At 38.9% G+C, this 19,729-nt stretch overlaps 1 protein-coding gene across 3 annotated transcripts in view; it reads right to left on the minus strand.

Annotated features, from left to right (window-relative positions):
- Positions 1-19,729, minus strand: part of LOC114647859 (protein PHTF1-like) — a 90,149-nt gene that overhangs the window by 26,651 nt on the left and 43,769 nt on the right. For all 3 annotated transcript variants that reach the window (XM_051924421.1, XM_028796527.2, XM_051924420.1), the window contains 5 exons: positions 17,876-17,945; positions 17,635-17,793; positions 5,616-5,757; positions 5,396-5,503; positions 337-466 (listed from right to left, as the gene is read on the minus strand). In XM_051924421.1, coding sequence (XP_051780381.1) covers positions 337-466; positions 5,396-5,503; positions 5,616-5,757; positions 17,635-17,793; positions 17,876-17,945 — 609 coding nt within the window. The remainder of the gene's footprint in view (positions 1-336; positions 467-5,395; positions 5,504-5,615; positions 5,758-17,634; positions 17,794-17,875; positions 17,946-19,729) is intronic.

The raw sequence follows: 19,729 nt of genomic DNA on the forward strand, positions 1-19,729 counted from the left end.
AGATAGATAGATAGATAGATAGATAGATAGATAGATAGATAGCAGTTATAAACTGTTCCCATGTTAGAATAGCTATCTGTGTGTGGCAGGGGTCCTGCGATGGACTGGCATACTATCCTGCTCTGATTCCTCACTTACTGTATATCAAATGCCACTGGGATTGCCTACATTCTCCTGTAATCTTGAATTAGATTAATTAGGCTTGAGAATGGTATCATCTTATGAACTGAACTTTATTTTGGAAGCTGCCCTCACCACCAATAATAAACAACTCGAGTCTGACAGACCCTCACACTATAATTTCCTGCACACTAATGGTTTCATCATGATTTTCACCTGGCTCTTCCCTTTGCTGGAGTTCTTCCATCTCTTCCACAGACATCCCCAGTTTAGAAAGGTCCTGGAACTGACGGACGAGTCATGAATTTGGCCACTTCTGGTCTTCTTGTCAACTGTAGTTCTGGGCCTGTTAAGAAACAATCTAGTCAGTAGCCAAGTTCATTGTGTTGAAAGTAGACCAGGCAGAATTTAGTTTTATCATATTTAGCAGCATGGAGCTCTAGGTCATACCATAAACACCTAGAATGACCTGTACTAATAGGTGTAGCACTCAGCAGAAATTTTAACTATAAAATCACTCGGAACGCAAAAAGGACTAGCACAAAAATAGTGTGATGTGGCCACTGGTGCTACTAGGTTAATCCCAAAGAATTATTAATTATTCTGTATCCAAATAAGCACATCCAAATAAGAAGAAAGTCGGACATACTGAATGTAGGTGTAAACTATTTCTGAAAATAAGCATATGTCACCCAGGTTAAGTTTACAAATCAGATTATTTAAAACTGTTGTGCCAGTACCATAACATATGGTATTCTATAAAGATTTTTTTTTTTTTTTTGCAAAGATAAAATCAAAACCATGCATATGTTGTGGATTGAGAAAATGAGATGGATGTTTTCAAGGAATAAGAAAGCTGCCATGCTGAAATTGATTGTATTATAAACTGAATGGAAAAAATTAGGTTTATTGTTCATATGTCATGTTAAAGTAAATTGTAGTCAATGTAATCAATCAAATTCAAATCATGCGAAGATCCAAACACTAAACATCTGCTCCTAGTTTTTTTCAACAAAATAGAAGTCGTTCTACCAGCATTTAAATTAACAATAGCAAAAAAAGTATAAGTTATTCTCATGCTGAAAAAAAAGAAAAATATGATCAGAAACACTACATTTTGGTTGTGCAGCCATCATTGTGTGAGCTACTTTCCCATTTTCTGCATTTTCGCATCAATCCAGAACTTACAAAACTGGGTTTACTATTTTTTATTTAATAGAGTGTAGCTAGCATTTGTGTGTTACAAGGATATATTTTTGTATTTATTTTCTTTTCTTTTATAAGATTCTTTATCAACACCATCCCCATGTTTTTAATTCCACATGACAAACATTTGGGTTAACTATGCCATTATTTCCTAGTGTGAAAGCTAGTGAATATGATGCTGAACTAGCTGCAGATATTCAGTATTCAGTTGCATTTGTCATGGTGTCTGCTCCAAATATAATCCACCTTAATAAAAGAAAATACTGTACGTGTCTGTGTATCTGACGTGTTCACCCAGTTGCTATATCTACGTCATTCCAACAGATGGCGTATCACAAACATTAACACTGCTTTTACGAATCCAATGCCAAATGGCATGTAACAGATACATATACATTGCATGGTGCACTGCAAACGTTAATGCTGAGGTCTTCTTTGATTACTTAAATTTCAACACATCTTAGAATGGCAGCACAGCTAGTTGTCATTAATTGGATAAAACTAAGAAAGTACACTCCTAAAAAAAGGTGCATTGATAGGGACAATGACGAGAAATTTAAACATTTACACTTAAGGTAAAAATTCCAATACTTCTACAATGAGATCAATTTGAATTACAATCACTTACTGCTGGAAACAGCAAGACCCAGAACTCTTTTTAAAAAAAAAAAAAAAAATGGAACTCATTGGATTCTCATTATGCATTTTCACTTTTTCTGCAGTGGCCCTTTATTCCTTAGTTGATGAAAGCTCCATATGTCTTCACGTTTAAATACAGAGACTGACCTATCTTCATTTTCTTTAAAAAGCTCCAAATGTCTTGGTGTTTAAATAGAGATCGACCTATCCTTATTGGCTCTCTGTATTTTATTTGACGCCCCTAAGGTTGAGACTTTCAGCTGACACATCTACTCATTAAAGGCCATGTCACATTAGGCGAATTTTGTAGTGATTTTCACTCGTAGCCTTCATTTACATCAGGTTAGTGAGTTGGATGCAGTTGACAGTGCACTCCTGTAAATCCGGTCGCATAATGTGACATGCCTAGGGACTCACTCCTACAATATCAAACAGATTTCATTTCACTTTTAGTCATAGGGGTAGCTCTGTATGCATTAGAGCAGACAACAAAAGAATGCTCATCCAGAAGTACAATTCGTACAATGCAGCGTGGGAGTTCTGGATTCACAAACCGAAGAGCAGCTCGTCTGTCTGATGTCTCGTGTTTTACATACTACAACAGGGGAAAAAAAATAGGATTAAGATTACAGCAGAACCCACCATACCTGTGAACCCTTCATACAGGGCCAGCTCTATTGGGCAGTACATCGTTGGCTGTCAGATAAAAAGGAGAGCAACTGTGATTGGCAAGTCTGACTAATGGCAGAGGCAGGCGGGTCAATCAGGAGCCTCCATACAGCTGTGGAGGGAGTGGCTCCTTGCACCTGCACCTAATTGGGTAGCAGACTTAAAAAGAACCTGAACAGGTCTGAGGGGGAGAAGAGAGGGGGAAAAACAAAGAGGGAACTGTGAGAAAAAAAGGATGGAGGTTAAGGAAAGGAAAAAGAAAGGCAGAAGCAACACAGAGCCAGTGGTTAGAGAGAGAAACAGGTGGACAGGAATGAAACCCCATGGAGTAGCATGGCCAGCGCTCAAGATGGGGCTTGGGGATCACTCCTGTTGAGTGACTTGGGAACTGGAGTGATCATCACACTCAGGAGTGTCCTCTTGTCGGGTGGAGCCAGTGATCGGCATGGTGGGAGGATGGCGTGCTTTCGCCGGGTGGAGCCTGGAAAGGCAGTGGTGAGCACAGAGCAGGGTCCAGTGGCTCCAAGTGAAACGTCATGGACAGAACAGGATTGAAGAGTGTCTGTGCCTTTTGGTTGACGTCTCTCCATGCTGCAAGTCCAAGCAGGACAAACCAGAGAGACATCAGTTTTTAAAGGGAAGCACCGGGGACTGAATATTAAAGGATACTCCTATACTGTTTTAACTTCATTTTTAAAAGATTATTTCTTTGACTGATTTTAACCTCCACTTTCACTTTTTATGGATTATTTGCTCGTTGAACTTTATTGAACTTTTTGGCACTGCACTTATTGAGCCCTTTGTTTTTGTTGGACTGTTTTAATAAAGGCACCGAGCACTGTTTCACATTCCCCTTGCTTTGTGTGGTGTCCTCAGTTGCTCGGCTCATCCCTCAGAAAAAGTATCAGTGGTGGCAGGTTCTGGAGATTTCAGTGGGACCCGGTAGCGTGGGAACAACCCTCAACATCATATGGCTTAAGACAGTATTGCCACTAACAGCATTGTACACAGCACTCACTTGGGGTACTGGATCTTCCTGTAATTTACCAATATGTCTTGCTGTCTTACTTTGCCTTGCACATTGTCTGATTTCTAATTCATTTTCAGTTTAACATTGTAACTGTGACTAACCTTTCCTACTCCTTCAAATACTTATTTTTAAAACTTGTCAGGTACATTTTTAAGGGCTTCCTGGTATCTGTGTTATATTTATTTTTACAAAATCATTGTATTGGTTTTATTGTGCTGGTATTTAATAATGTATCATGTAAACTGCCTAATGATAGTGCATATTGTTATTGGTGTTACATAAAAAAAAGATTAATTGACAATATTCTATAGCTACACAGTGTCAGTAACAGTAAAACTTTCACAAGCTCTGTTCAAAGCCAGATGTTGGAACAGTTTTTCCTACACATCTGGTGACTCTTAAGTTAAGGGATAAATTAACTCTGAGGTTAGTGTAATTAATTTTTGGTTTGTATACAATTTTACCTCATTAACCTAAAACAACTCTGTGGCACCTTGGGAGATTCTCAGATATGATATGAATGAAGCAACTATGTAGACTAATTTGCTGTTTATTTTCCTTTCCTTTTTCTCTTCTGCTTTAATTTTCATTTATTTTATGAGTTTCTTGGCTAATACAGTATTAAAAGTTTAGAGTACTACAAGTAAAAGACAGCTTTCATACGTACTGTATATAGTGGGGAACTATCAGAACATTTGTTATGTATTATGTAGGAGAAATGTGAGTAAGTATACATTTAACAGAACTAATCTCCCTATAATTATACTTGAATTTGTTAGTTGATCTGGTTCCCCATTAGCTTTTTAGACAGCCTGTTTTATATTGCCCTTTCTGTGGTGGATAAAACGTTATATACTGTACAAGAGTTGCCCAAAAAGTTTTAAAACACTTTGAATATTTCAGTCAAACAAGACACATCTGTAGCTGTTTCTGTAGTTAATTTGCCTGGCTTGCTTTAGCATATGTAAAAGTTGGGTTCTACAAAGTCTAAGCACCAGTCTCAAAGAGGTGTGCTCAGATTTTCTCTCCCATCACGAGGCTGAGTGTAAAAGCTTTCAGGCATAGGGATGTAGTTTTGCAGGATCTGGATGTGATTCTCAAATGAGAATACATGTCTGGGAACAACCCATTAAAAAATCTGTAGTGAATAGCAGTGAAATCCTGCACTGCAAAGGCTACACCCATGGGACTTCTTCCTAAAACACCCATCCCCATTTTAATCCACCGCCGAGGTTTCAGGGAAAGGGCAAAAGATACTGAAAAAAAACCTAATTCTGAGAGAATATAAAAAGATAAAATTGCTGTTATCCATTCAGGAGCTCAGTAGCACAAGGTAACTGAAGCTTAATAATTAATGTGCATGTAGTAATGAGCACTGCGACAGTGGAGACAGACAGACAGACACACACACACACAGAACATTGGGTTCCACATGTTTGCCTCTGTCTGCTACGATTATCTTTCTGTCATTTTAACTATTGCATTACTACATTATCCTAGCAATATCCTTAAATAATTATTTATTTAATTACTGGAAATCACAAAAAGTGTGTTGCAAAACATTTTGGGCAACTCTCATAATATAAGGCTATATAAACAACATAAGCTACTGTTTAAAAGGGTCCACTGCACAATTTCTAATGTTGTGGCCAATTATTTCTATAAAGGACAGTTACCTTACTTAGATTTAAATGAGATATCTTTGACCAGTACTGAAAGAAGATCACTGACCATTTTGAAGCCAGACTGGACCATGCATCTCTAAGAACGTTGTTCACTGCATAGTTGGTCCGGGATTTATCTACAGAGGTTTCCCCACTTGCACTCCTGCGTTTTTTTCTGCAAACCAGAAATGAGAGTTGGCACAAAGTCAAATGACACAAAGTTTTAAAACATACCAGTTCACACAGAGAAAAAGAGAAATACACCGTTCTGGATCAAACTCTTTCACCTTCTTCTCCAGTGCATCTTTGTGGGACGAGTAGACACAATCTGGCAATGAACTGTTCCTAAGAGAAGCATGAGGCACAGTGGGCCAACAAGTTCACTGGTGTTTGCCACAGGAACCAGGAAGAAAAGCATGGAAGCCACAGCTGAGAGGAGAGAAGATGGTACTGAGACAGAGCAAAAACACTTCCAAACAGAGGATCTGCCTAGACAGAAGGCTACTTTTATTGTTCAGTTTTGTTACTGGATTGCTGTTGTTTACAATTATACCTTCAAACTGACAATGTTATAAGAGGCTAGTAAGGTTACTGCTTCTAACTGTTGTGATACCGTGCTTTTGAAAATTTAGAATGCTACATTATTGAGGGGGGTGGGGGCTTTTCAGGTCTGGGGAAGCTCATCTTCATCAAAACTCAAACTTCGACAGGTGGGATCCACACTCACTTGCTACTTGACATCCTGATATGGCAACTGTACACCTGGGAACCGCAGAGAACATTAAAATACTCTCAGAAAATTACTGGCCTACAGGTCACTTCTAAACAGGATATATACTGTATGACACATACTGTCTTAAAAAGGTAAACCGTATTATTATTGACCTCTGACATCCTTCGCAGTTACTTTCTCTCTCATCTATTTAGGGCCATTAGCATTCTTGCCATAAGTCTTACGGACATTTTGCACCCTTGGGTCAATCTCAATTAGAACTGTATGAATGTGTCTTGTATCTAAACGTAATGTCACACAACAGACTACCGTATGGTGCTGTATGTACTCTAATACCTTCAGCAATCTGTGGCAGACAAGCACCTAATAATTTCATTGTGCTATGTACAAAAGACAACGCATTTGATACTAAACTTTAGTATTAATTGGAGATAAAATTGGCTTCCACTCAAATACCTATTTTTTGCACCATAAGACGCACCTGACCATTAGACGCACCTAGGTTTAGAGGAGGAAAACAAGAAAAAAATATTCTGAACCAAATGGTGTACTAATATGTTTAATAAAATATAGCAGAATAATATTTCAACCATGTAAATTCAACAGCAGTATTAAGAAACATCATCACTGTCATTAACAAATAAGGAGAGACTTTAAGGTTCAAGCACTCTTCTAGTTTTATGGAAACCCCAAGAACTCCTCATCGCTAGTGTCAGAATTTATGAAGCTCAGTTGCTCACAATCACTTTGCAGGAGCGCGTACCTATCATCACATGGCATAACCTGTCCAAAGCCACCAGGGGACAAAGCACGTTTGGACCAATGCTCCCTGAAGTTATATCGCCAGTCTAGTCCCATCTATATTTGTAATGCCACAAAGCCCTTCATCTCGTGTTTTGTTGTGTGTTTCCAGTTTGAAAAACGAGAATGCGGTGCAAGCACAGCCCTCGATTCAAAAAATTGCTCTGCATACCTGTTTGTCTAGTCTGACAGTAGCTGAAAGGCAGCTTCAGGAAAGAACAGCCTGAAGTAGTCCAGCGGCTGGTAATCTGTCGAGTCCAAAAGCAAGCCATACTGTCTTGTGAAGTCCGGTAGCCAGTTTGGCTCCCACGGATCAATGTCTAGGTATTCCTCCCACACGAACCTTGCCATAGGTGCATCGGCTGCACGAATATGCTCAGCTGGGGCAGCATCGGCTGGTGTCCCGATCAGCTGATGCCAGTTCCTCACTCTCTTGTTCGATCTCCTTTTAACTCTCAACAAAATCAGATTCTGAAAAATCAGAGTCCGACTTAGTGATAATGCGCAAAACACCGTCTGCTGAGTATTTTGTTTTCTGCACTCGCTTCGCTCCCTCGTGAGATGTAGATGTCATCTTGCCTTTGTGTATATTTGTTTACATTTCGCAACTCACACACACGCAAGGATTAGATGCCGAGTCAATGAGTCTAACATTCCTCTAAGCACAGAGGGAATGCCTGTAACGTAACAGTGAGTTTTGTCGCCCTCTACCCCTGGATGTCGACTTTTGTCAGGTAATACACATCATGGTCTGTGACGCAATATTCGCTCCATAAGACGCACAGACATTTCCAATCTTCTTTTGGGGAAAAAAAAAGTGCGTCTTATGGTGTGAAAAATACGGTAATTCAAAATGAAATTGGAATCAAGCTGGAAGGCAGCTTTAATATCCATAAATGTAACATGTACAGTTGTTTCAATATTTTTAAAATGTATGGCTTATTGTTCCATTATTCCTATGTACCACACATCACAATTTTACATTGCAACTGGGTTCAGTTTTCAATGCACTTGGTAATAAAAATGACTACGTGTCCTCTGTAATTCCTCCTTGTGTTTATTGGTGCTGCATTTTTTTGTTTTTACATCTATTTGTTGTTCTTTGTTGTACTTATTAGTTTTCATATTTGATACTTTAATTGTGTTTACTCTGTAGACAGCCATATAATGGTGCATAATGTTACAAGCTCTATTGAGTTAAACAAATCCTTTAGGTAAATTAAACATACAAATCAAATCTGTAGATCAAGCTTTCTGAAAAGTTAGTCCTGGAGGGCCGTAGTGGCTGCAGGCTTTTGTTCAACCTGATTGCTTTATTAGAAACCAATCCTTGGAAATAACAGATCATTTTTAAATTCATAGTTTGTTAGTGTTTTCTTTCTGCCATGTCAGGTCATTCTTATATTGAAGATTTTTCTTCTCCAAGGATATCATAATTTGTAACATAAGGCGGATTAGTAATTAAAAGTCCTTAATATTTTTTTCTCTTCTGTTTCCTTCCTGTATTTTATTAAACAACATAATTCATGATGAACACACAGGTGTATTGGGAAAGACGTTAGAGGTAAGACTGCTATTTCCTTTGTCATTTGCATCTTATTGCTAATAAGGGAAAAAGAAAAACAGCAGTGAATGCAGCTGTTTAAGACTAAAACTAAGCAATTAAGTGCAGGAAATCTTAATAAGTGAAAAAACTAAAATGAAGCATAAAATGTTGATTGAGCAATAACTGCTTCAAACATCAGTAATTGACAAATTGAAGAAACTGGGTTGGAACAAAAACCTGTAGCCATTATGGCCCTTCAGGACTGACTCTGCAGACCCCTGCTCTAGATTCATGCAGATGAACTGAATCAAAGGAACTAAAATGCTCAGAATTGTTAATGCAAAAAAGAAATGGCACTGATTATACAATTCTGTCTGAATTAACAGATTAATGTTGGTGCAATCACTAAAAATAAGCCTAGCAATTTAAATGACTTTCTCCACTTTTAATATTTGGCCATTTTTACATGAGCTTTTATTTATTCTTGCATCATTACATTATCATTTGTTACAATGCAGTCTTTATAGTGGCATGATTAATGATGTTAATTTAAACCAGTTCAAGTACTAATTAAGTAAATGTGAAATCACTTACTAGAGCAAACTGTACTGCATTTTAGGGCATCTTACAGTTAGGCCTCTCACTTCTTATTAGAATTTCCAACTCACTTCACAGTCACCTTTACAATACAACACATTTGTGACATGAGCAGCAAATGATTTATTCACCTAGATGAAAGGAGCTGTCTAGAATAAACAGCCTGTTCATTTTTTCAGTGTCCTGCTAGCAGTATCTCGATGGCTGAAAGAATAAGTATAGTGTACTGAAAGGGCTTAACACATTCTCACACATTCTTCAATTATTAAGAAATATAATGAGGAAAAAAATATGGAATGCTGTCTGTTCACCTTATAAATAAGGAAACAATGAGTAAGTATCAATGACAAGGACTTCTACATTTTGTTAAAAACACATTCTTCTCTAAACGGTAAATGTACATGCAATATACTCCATGACCAAAACTTTTAGGAAAACCAATATACTTGCTTATCAATTGTGGCCGACAGCCGGGGCTCCTCTGTCTTGTATGGACCGGGGAAGCAAGCCTGATCAGGAAAGTACCTTCCTCAGATTGCTAGATGGCAGCCCCCCTGGGTTGCAGCAGTGCCTAGGGCTCTCGAAGGGCTTCATGGGAATATAGTGCAGCCCTGTTGGGATCTGTGGGCGCTGCCAGGGGGTGCTGTAGCTGCTGCTTAGCCCTACAGAGCAGCTCTTCCTCCACACCCGGAAGTGCTGCCGGAAATAGGTCGTCAAGCACCGGGTGCGTTATAAAAGGAGCCAGTAGGCACTACAGTGATCCCTCGCTATATCGCGCTTTCACTCCATCGCGGATTTTATATGTAAGCATATTTAAATATATATCGCGGATTTTTTGCTGGTTCGCGGATTTCTGCGGACAATGGGTCTTTTAATTTCTGGTACATGCTTCCTCAGTTGGTTTGCCCAGTTGATTTCATACAAGGGATGCTATTGGCAGATGGCTGAGAAGCTACCCAACTTACTTTTCTCTCTCTCTTGCGCTGACTATCTGTGATCCTGACGTAGGGGGTGTGAGCAGGGGGGCTGTTTGCACACCTAGACGATACGGACGCTCGTCTAAAAATGCTGAAAGATTATCTTCACGTTGCTATCTTTTGTGCAGCTGCTTCCTGAAAAGACATGCTGCAAGGTGCTTCGCATACTTAAAAGCTCGAAGGGCACGTATTGATTTTTGACTGAAAAACAAACTCTGTCTCTCTCTCTCTCTCTCTCTTTCTCTGCTCCAGACGGAGGGGGTGTGAGCTGCCGCCTTCAACAGCTTTGTGCCGCGGTGCTTCGCATACTTAAAAGCCAAACAGCCCTATTGATTTGTTTGCTCTATCTATGTGACATTCTGTGCTCCTGATGCGCACTCCTTTGAAGAGGAAGATGTGTTTGCATTCTTTTAATTGTGAGATGGAACTGTCATCTCTGTCTTGTCATGGAGCACAGTTTAAACTTTTGAAAAAGAGACAAATGTTTGTTTGCAGTGTTTGAATAACGTTCCTGTCTCTCTACAACCTCCTGTGTTTCTGTGCAAATCTGTGACCCAAGCATGACAATATAAAAATAACCATATAAACATATGGTTTCTACTTCACGGATTTTCTTATTTCGCGGGTGGCTCTGGAACGCAACCCCTGCGATGGAGGAGGGATTACTGTACTCCGGGAGCCAGAGTTGGGAGGAGGAGGAGGACAAAGCTTGCCGGAGGGAGAGTGGAGGAGAAAGAAAGAAAAAAGAGAAGGAAAAGTATTGTGTTGTGTTGGGGACTGTGTGTTATACTTGCGGGGAACGGGGAAGGTGTTTCCCACAAGGGAAAAAGAAAATAAAAACCGCTTGTGTGCTTTGAACTTGTGTCCTATGTCTGTCTGTGTCAGGGCTGACCTTAACACCATGCAATTATCTAATCAGCCAATCATGTGGCAGCAGTGTAATACAGTTGTGCTTGAAAGTTTGTGAACCCTTTAGAATTTTCTATATTTCTGCATAAATATGACCTAAAACATCATCAGATTTTCACTCAAGTCCTAAAAGTAGATAAAGAGAAACCAGTTAAACAAATGACACAAAAATATTATACTTGGTCATTTATTTACTATGGAAAATGATTGAATATTACATATTTGTGAGTGGCAAAAGTATGTGAACCTTTGCTTTCAGTATCTGGTGTGACCCCCCCTTTGTAGCAATAACTGCAACTAAACGTTTCCGGTAACTGTTGATCAGTCCTGCACACCGGCTTGGAGGAATTTTGGCCCATTCCTCCGTACAGAACAGCTTCAACTCTAGGATGTGCCTGACATTTTCCTTTAGAATTCTCTGATATAATTCAGAATTCATTGTTCCATCAATGAAAGCAAGCCGTCCTGGCCCAGATGCAGCAAAACAGGCCGATACCACGATACTACCACCACGATGTTTCACAATGGGATAAAGTTCTTGTGCTGGAATGCAGCGTTTTCCTTTCTCCAAACATAACACTTTTCATTTAAACCAAACAGTTATATTTTGGTCTCATCCGTCCACAAAACATTCTTCCAATAGCCTTCTGGTTTGTCCACGTGATCTATAGCAAACTGTAGACGAGCAGCAATGTTTTTATTGGAGAGCAGTGGCTTTCTCCTTGCAACCCTGCCATGCACACCATTGTTGTTCAGTGTTCTCCTGATGGTGGACTCATGAACATGAACATTAGCCAATGTGAGAGAGGCCTTCAGTTGCTTAGAAGTTACCCTGGGGTCCTTAGTGACCTCGCCGACTATTACACGCCTTGCTCTTAGAGTCATCTTTGTTGGTCGACCACTCCTGAGGAGGGTAACAATGGTCTTGAATTTCCTCCATTTGTACACAATCTGTCTGACTGTGGATTGGTGGAGTCCAAACTCTTTAGAGATGGTTTTGTAACCTTTTCCAGCCTGATGAGCATCAACAACTCTTTTTTTGAGGTCCTCAGAAATCTCCTTTGTTCGTGCCATGATACGCTTCCACAAACATGTGTTGTGAAGAGCAGACTTTGATAGATCCCTGTTCTTTAAATAACAGAGGGTGCCCACTCACACCTGATTGTCATCCCATAGATTGAAAACACCAACTCTAATTTCACCTTCAAACTAACTGCTAATCCTAGAGGTTCACATACTTTTGCCACTCACAAATATATAATATTCGATCATTTTCCTCAATAAATAAATGACCAAGTATAATATTTTTGTCTCATTTGTTTAACTGGTTTCTCTTTATCTACTTTTAGGACTTGAGTGAAAATCTGATGATGTTTTAAGTCATATTTATGCAGAAATATAGAAAATTCTAAAGGGTTCACAAACTTTCAAGCACAACTGTACAACGAATCATACAGATATAAGTCAGCAGCTTCAGCTGATGTTCACATCAAACACCAGAATTGAGAAAAAAAATGAGACCTCAGTGATTTTGGTTATGACATGATTGTTGGTGCCAGATGGGCTGGTTTTAGTATTTCTGTAACTGCTATTCTCCTGGAATTTTACATGCACAATAGTCTCTACAGTTTGTTCAGAACAGTCTGAAAAACAAACATCACCCAGATTCTGTGAACAGAAACGTCTTGTTAATGACAGAAGTCAGAGGAGAGTAGCCACAATGGTTCAAGCTGACAGTAAGCCTACAATAACTCAGATGACCACTCTGTACAACTGTGGGGAGCAAAAAACTACCTCAGAAAGTACAACATGTTGAACCTTGAGGCAGAGTAGCTACAACAGCAGAAGACCACATTGGGTTCTACTCCTGTCAGCCAAGATCAGAAAGCTGAGGCTGCAGTGAGCACAGGCTCGCCACAACTTGACAGCTGAAACCTAGAAAAAAAAAGACTGTTCTGATGAAGGCACACAGTTTATAGGCTCAGAATTTGGCACCAACAGCCTGAGTCCATTCACCCAATCTGCCTTGGGTTAACAGTCCAGGCTGGTGTAGGGGAATGTTTTCTTGGAATATTTTGGACCTGTTAATACCAATCAATCATCACTTGAATGCCACAACCTATTTGGGTATTATTGCTGAGCATCTGCATTTCTTCATGGACACAATTTACCCATCTTCTAATGGCTACTTCCAGCATGATAATGCATCAGGTCACAAAGCAAAAGTCATCTCAAACTGGATGCAAGAACATGGCAATGAATTCAGTGTTTCTTCAGTGGCCTTCCCAGTCCATGAATCCAATAGCACACCTTTGGCATGTGGTAGGATAGGAGATTCACAGCATGAATGTGCAGCTGACAAATCTGCAGAAATTGTGTGATGCAATCATGTTAATAGGATCAGAATCTCAAAGGAATGATTCCAACATTTTGTGGAATCCATGCCACAAAAAACTGAGGCTGTTTTGAGAGCAAAAGGAGGCCTGACCCAGTATATGTGTAGTGTTCCTGATCATTTGCTCAATTAGTGTTTATTACATGACTAAAATTTGAATTTGCATTCTATCAGCATAAAAAAAAAAAACAAAAACAAAATTACAGTACCGACTGTAATGACGGTGCAGTGGTTAGTGCTGCTGCCTTGCAATCCCAGCAACCTAGATTTTAATTTTGCCCCTGGCTGGTATCTTGTAGAGTTCTCCTGCATTTGTGTAATTTTGTCAATGGGTAACTGTCACTTCCGTTCACATTCAAAAGATACTGTATGTGTGTTAGGTTAATTGGCAGTTCTAAATTGTCTGTGTGAGTTTGGTTGATGAACTGGCACTGAATTTAGATTTACTTCCTGACTTTGCATTCAGGGTAAGTGCTGGACCACTTGTTGCATTGTATTTAATGAAGTAGATTTGAAATAATAAGTTTTAAAAATCAGCTGAGAAAAGTTTATCCTTTAAAACAGCCCGGCTAGGAGGCAAACAGTTTGATTCCGACCAGGGTGAGCATTGTCAGTCCTGGAGGGCTGCAGTGGCTACAGGTTTTTGTTTTAACCCAATTGCTTAAATTTTAATTGTCTCACTTGTCAATATTTTCCACCCACAATGCCTTATTTTAAGTCTTTAACTGCTTCATTCACTGTTTTTAACAATGAGATGCAAATGACAAAGCAACCAACAGTTCTCCACCTAATTTGTTTTCCATTTACACGTGTGTGTTCTTTTGTGAACTCTTTGGTTTAATAAAATATTTGGATGAAAACTTAAAAGAAAAAAAAAAAGAAGGACTGAGAATTACTAATCTGTTTCGGGCTTCCAATCATTTGGATGATATTCTTGGAAAGAAAAAATATACACTATAAGAATAATCTGACATTGCAGAGTTAAAACACTAACTATGCTGTTATTGGCAAGGATTGGTGTCTAATTAACCCACTGAGTTGGAACAAAAACCTGCAGCCACTGCGGCCCTTTAAGACTGACGTTACTCACCCTTGATTAGACAGTGTTAAAAACCATTCCATGCTGTGTAAAGGAGAGGTTTTACTTATGCGGTGCTGGAATCTTATAATAATAACTAGCTGTGTCTGGTTGATGGGACAAAGAACAACCCAAAGACTCCTAAGCAGGTTTACTATGTTCGTGAACTTGGAGATTCGTCAGCTAACTCTTAAGAATTACCCAGGGCAGAGGACGTGGACCCACATGTGCTTGCTGCCCCACTAGCTTTCATAAGAAGACACTGGCGATACCATATCTTAGCCGTATCACTGGCATATGAGTCCTACTAATCTTTCTCTCAAGAAAATACCTCCAGATAGACAATGTTTTTAGTTGTGTCTCTTCTCCTATGTCATTAGCACAACGTCGTTGTTGTGCGGCAGTGTTTGCTGCACACAGCTCTTTCGTAGTGAGAAGTGAGGTGCATGCAAGCACTGAAGAAATGTAAAAGTGCATGCATGTGCCATCTAGTGGCTGTGACTGAGTGCGAGCAGAGCACACTGCTCCATACACACACAGGTTTTTCGTTTATATACTGTATGTCTAATAATAATAACAGTTTTGGCATCCATATTACAAGAAAGACATCAGTGGGCTACAGAATGTCAAAATTAAATAACATCTAGACTGATTTCAGGATTATTGCACAAGAGATATGAGAAAAGATTCCAGGAGCTAATTTAAACTAAGTACATGGTCATTAATACATGCATTCAGGCAATGTCTCCTGGAGACTTTGCAGTTTGTTCATTAGTCTGCATGAGATTTCTCTCAGCACTTCGGTTTCCTCCCACACCCCGAACACTCATGTACTTCTTTGGAACAGTGTGTGAATGTACGCTGTGATGCACTAATGCCCTATCAGGGGTGATTCATGACTTTTGTTTGATGCTGCTAGGGTGCACTCCAGCTTCCTTGAGCACTATATTGGAATAAGTGGGTTAAGGAAAATGAATGGACAAATAAAGTGTTTATAATTATGAAGAAAATGAAAGAGAGAGATTGATACCTGCCTTTATTGGAAAAAATGTTATTCTATAAAGAACATGGGGCACAGATAAAGGTGGTCAAAGATAAATTTCACAAACATTTTTAGAAAATATTTTTTACATTTACAACTATTACCTTGTGTTACAGTTGAAAACAGCACAATGAGTCAGAGTTTGAAGGTCAGTCAGTCAGTCATTTACTAACCCATTTAGTCCTGAAAAGGGTCACGGGGGTCTGCTGGAACCTATCCTAGCTAGCATAGGGCACAAGGCAGGAACAAACCCTGCCTTGTGCCCCAGTCCATCACAGGGTGAACACACATACACACCCACACCAAACAATAGGGCCAGTTTAGAATCGCCAGTTCACCTCACCTGCATGTCTATGGACAGTGGGAGTAAATCGGAGCACCCAGAGGAAACCCACGCAGACAAGGGGAGAACATGTAAACTCCATGCAGGGAGGACTCAGGACACAAACCCTAGTCTCCTTACTGCAAGTCAGCAGTGCCAACACTGCGCCACCCCTCCGCCTGAGTTTGATGGTTCTCGAAGATAATTAAAAAAATCTGTTGACCAGGAAGCAATACGACATTAGGAAAATGGCCTGTCCTTGTCAAAGGATTTCTTATATTCCAGTTATAAAACACTCAAATGAGGTGCAAAAAAATAAACAACACATTGGCCACAAAAGCACCTAAGAACGACAGTCTACAAATTACAGTGGTGTTTCACTGAGGATATCAGTCTTTGTTTAAATTTATTTAAAATTTTCAAGACTGGTAATTTTAAAAGATTAATGTTAGATTAACCTTTAGCTTCAATACCAATATTGATATATTTAAACTAGTAAAGAAATGTTATGGCACACCTGATAGGGTCCTTGCTGGGCGAACAACTGAATATCAATAACTCTCAGTATTTCATAAATGTACTGGAAACAGAATTTCTAGCTTAACTTAAGATGGCTTCATAATGCATGACTTTTCCTACAATTTTCACTTGTAGTATTTGTTTAAGTAATTTTAGGGAAATCACAGTGAGTTGTAGACTTTTACAGCATGAACTCCTTACCATTATTTATGTAGTATGACTTGCTTATAACACTATTAACAGTCTCTGCAACTCTCTCAGACTCACCACAACAAATTCAAACTATTTTCATTTTCTTGTGGTGAGTTGCAAGTCAGATAGTGGACTCCTGTGACAGTGAGAGTTAACACCCAATGACTGGAAATACATTGCATATACAATGTCCACTAACAGTTAAGAAAAATGGTGGCTGTCAGGAAAAAAGGAAATGTTTTGAACTGTGCAAGAGGCTCATCATACTTTGGACCCTGTAAAGATGTCTGTTTTAAGGGTTTTGTGTAGTCTTCCTCTTTTCATTCCATTGTGCTGCAAAATTAGGCAACCTCATATTACATACAACATTTAGAATGGTTATGAAAATTTGTGAGGGATTTGTGTAATCAGTTAATCAGTCACCCCTGCAATTTCTACTTGTATAATTTGACACCCTCGCTAGTAAATGCAGTTGTTAAATTTGGCATGCTCTCTGACTAGAAATCACTTTGAGCCCTATAATAATGAAAATTAGAAGCTTTCAGCCATCATACTCATTATTATAGATCCTTCAGTCACCTTCTTTAAACACACACTGAAAGTTAGATTAGTTTGGACTGCAATGATAGAATAAAAGAAAACATACATAGAATGTAGGGGGGAGTCAACCACAATATTCTATTTGGTCCCGTCTGTGGACGTAAAAATTTCTATATTAATAAACTTGCCATATAGCAGTTTATCTAGTGTCTGTCTTAGCAGCACAGCTGGCTCAGATATAACCTTTTGAAAGCTCATATATTGTAAATCAGTAAAAATGCTTGAAAAGTTACAATGTAAAACAGGAATTTCCCCTTGGGATTAATAAAGAAAGAAAGAAAGAAAGAAAGAAAGAAAGAAAGAAAGAAAGAAAGAAAGAAAGAAAGAAAGAAAGAAAGAAAGAAAGAAAGAAAGAAAGAAAGAAAGAAAGAAAGAAAGAAAGAAAGAAAGAAAGTAAGTAAGTAAGTAAGTAAGTAAGTAAGTAAGTAAGTAAGTAAGTAAGTAAGTAAGTAAGTATGTATCTATCTATCTATCTATCTATCTATCTATCTATCTATCTATCTATCTATCTATCTATCTATCTATCTATCTATCTATCTATCTATCTATCTATCTATCTATCTAAGAAACAGCTCCTTCAATATAACTGGCTTACCCTGTAGAGCGTAAAGTAAGAGAAGCCAGGCAAAAACTCCTTTTGAGGTCACGTGAATCCACCACTGATAAAAAAAAGGCAAAAAGAGTACCCTAACAATGCCTTTACGAGTTAATGCTGTCCAAGGGCTCTCCGGCTTGGCTTTACAGAAGGTGGAACCTGCCGGGAAGACAGAGAGAGAGGCTGAAGAGAACTTTCGGCACTGTCATTCATTCTATACTCCATACACAGAGCTCCTTACCCCTGACAAGGTCCACATCAATCAGGTCAGACTTGACACGTGCCATCTTTTTGGGTTTACTTCTCAGTCCCTAAAGAAAAGAAAAACTACTAGGCTCAAAATTTAGTTTTAGTTTAATTAGGAAAGGTTAATATTATGCAGCAGTTTAAGGGAGCTTTACTACTTCAGCCTCCTCCACATCAGAATTTAGTAAAGAATTAGAAGGATAAGCTGTCTTAATGACAACCGCATCTTAATGAATAAGAAGAACAAGTGGAGTTCTTGCTTGTACACAAGCAAATCCAATAAGGACTTCAGTACTCATCTTTACAGATCATAGTGCACAGGACATTTAACCTCTCCAAGGGTACTCACCCAAGATCACATTGATACAATGTCATCACAACATTGTAATTCTGTGATTACATCTTGCCTGAAGAGGGGGCCTGAGTTGCCTCAAAAGCTTGCATGTTGTAATCTTTTTAGTTAGACAATAAAAGGTGTCATTTTGCTCGACTTCTCACAAAGATTTTTCAATATATCAAGTACTGATACTGAATTGCAATTTAGGAATCATTTCTGTTTGACTGAAGATAAAGTTGCAATATATACACTACCAGTTAAAAGTTTCAGGATACCTCAGGTTTTTCAGTTTTAAAGGAAATGCACACAGTTTAATGTTTCATGAAATCGACACAGAGAACAAATAAACAATGGCAAATAAAAAAATAAGCCAAGGAATCATTAAGTGTACAAAATTCTGCTCAAATTTTTGCTTCATCAAAATAGCTACCTTTTACTGATATAACAGTCAAACTGTGTTAACCCTTTTCATTTAGAATGCCCGTCACCCAGTGTAACCATTCAGCACAAAGTCACCTCTTTACAGGTGAAACTGAGACTTGGTTTTGTCAACCACTCTTAAGCTGTGCATGAAGCTGTTGTGCTGTGAGACTTCTATCATGTAAGCTGGTGACCCTCATAAACTTGTCTTCTGATTGAGTTTCTTCCAGTTTCTAATTGCCTTTGGATTGTGTAGGACACCACTGTACTCTCTGACATTTTGATTTTTTTATTTTAGTAATTTCTCTAAATGAAAGGCCTACACTTCTAAAGGTAATAATGCTCTGTCTCATTTCATTTCTTAATTGTTGTTTTCTTGCCATTATCCATGGAATATTGCCCAGGTGGTACTTAAGAGGGTGTACTAACAAAGTCTTTTCCAACACTGCTTTAAGATAGTATAAAAGAAACAAAATCCACCTTGTATATTGTCGGCGAAACAAAATGTCGAATTGAGAGTAATCAACACGGACTGAGTCAAAATAAGACTGAAGTGAAGAGTGGAGGGATTGTTCTTAAAGGAGCTGTACAGGAAGAGGTGGGTTCTTAGGCTGAAGTGAAGTCTGTAGGAGGGTGTGGTCTGGAGTTCTAGGTTGGCTTCCCTTCTGCTGGTATGTGGGAGAGGGAGAAAAAGCATTAGTGCAGTTTGTCAACCCCCTACTCTGCGTCTTATCCCCAGTTAAGCCCTTAGACTGCCTCCCATGCGCGCGTGTGTGTGCCAACAGACAAGGGTTTATAAGTAATCAACAGAAGTTGGGACACTTGTGCAAACTGTTTGCTTCAACTTGCAAGGGTTCACTTACTTTAACTGCTGCAGATAATCTGTAGGTTGTAACCTATTTGTTGTTCCCTGAAGAAGGGACATTTCCATATATATATAAATTCCAGTGTTTGTCTGTCTGTACAGTATGTATGTCTGTCCGCTTTCACAAGAGAACTACTTAACGGATATAGATGGGGTTTTATTCTATAATTTGCTTGAACATTCCGGTTGATTTTGCGACTTCTCCCATCGCACTAAGTATCATAGTT

Source organism: Erpetoichthys calabaricus, chromosome 3 (assembly GCF_900747795.2).
Source record: "Erpetoichthys calabaricus chromosome 3, fErpCal1.3, whole genome shotgun sequence".
Taxonomy (NCBI): domain Eukaryota; kingdom Metazoa; phylum Chordata; class Cladistia; order Polypteriformes; family Polypteridae; genus Erpetoichthys; species Erpetoichthys calabaricus.